The sequence below is a fragment of the Rhagoletis pomonella genome, unplaced genomic scaffold (assembly GCF_013731165.1).
Source record: "Rhagoletis pomonella isolate Grant_MI unplaced genomic scaffold, Rhpom_1.0 Rhpom_scaffold_31793, whole genome shotgun sequence".
NCBI lineage: Eukaryota > Metazoa > Arthropoda > Insecta > Diptera > Tephritidae > Rhagoletis > Rhagoletis pomonella.
Window position 1 is genome coordinate 1 of NW_023490187.1, and position 1,027 is coordinate 1,027.

At 34.8% G+C, this 1,027-nt stretch overlaps 1 protein-coding gene across 1 annotated transcript; it reads right to left on the reverse strand.

Annotated features, from left to right (window-relative positions):
• Nucleotides 1-19: 19 nt before the first annotated feature.
• Nucleotides 20-719, reverse strand: LOC118732879 (putative serine protease K12H4.7; the record flags this gene model as incomplete). Its single annotated transcript, XM_036461983.1, has 3 exons — nucleotides 20-91; nucleotides 212-447; nucleotides 538-719. Coding segments are annotated over 3 exons (490 nt in total), but the record flags the coding sequence as incomplete, so codon positions are not given.
• Nucleotides 720-1,027: the final 308 nt, after the last annotated feature.

Below are 1,027 nucleotides of genomic sequence, written 5' to 3' on the forward strand. Positions count from 1 at the left end.
GCTTCCATTTCGGCGATGCCGTTTTCAATACGGTTGTAGCAAGCTTCGCCGCCAACCAATCGAATTGACTCACCAGTTATTACTTTGTACTCTGCGGTTAAATAAAAAATTAGATTTAGGAAATGGCGCATGCAGCCAAAATTGGATTTTTTTATTCGGAGCTTTTTGCGGTGATTTTCAGGTAAAAGTGTCTCCCGGCATAAATACTCACCCACAAAATTGACTTTAGCAAGGAGTGGCGCACTCGACGCCCAAACACCAGTTACCAATTCAGGATACAGTTTCTTGAACCATGTCGCAAGTGTGGCTGAATAGGAACCACCAGCGAGTATAACCTTCGATTCAGTGGCACCTGGTATTGTGGCACGCATCTCCCCAATAAAGTGGGCCAAATCCGCTATAGCTTGACGCACATGTAAATATTTGATATTTTCGTTGTCCAAGTTGCTGAATATTTTTGTGGCATAAAACGAAAAGGGGAAAAAATTTGCAAATATTAAGGAAATAAAATTGTTTATTTAGTTAAGCTTTCCTCACTTTGTCGGGCGACTTTGACCGTAGTAACGATGTTCGGTGCGGAAAAGGTGACCATTATGCTCCTTGGCTAGATCGTACAAATGTCCAGCGGTCACAAGGGCGGGTGTACTCTCCGTTTCACCGCCAACAAATATGAAAAGCGGAGCACCTTCTTGGTAGAATTCATCATTAGATACGTAGCGCTGAAAAATTAAATAAATTCTAATAAATTAAGATTAAAAATCAAATTGAAAAATTAAAGCTTGGAAAAAAATTAAAAAATAAATACCGAAAATAAAATTTAAAACGAACGAAAAAAATAAAATAAAAAAAGGAATAAAATCAAAAAAGATGAAAGGAAAATAAAATCAAAATAAAAAGGTATGAACTACGAAAAGCAAAATTAAAAAAATCAATAAATAACACAAAAAAACAAAAAATTAAAAAATTAAATGAAATAAAAAAACAAAAAATCAACAAACTAAAATGCCATAAAATAAATATAATAGGG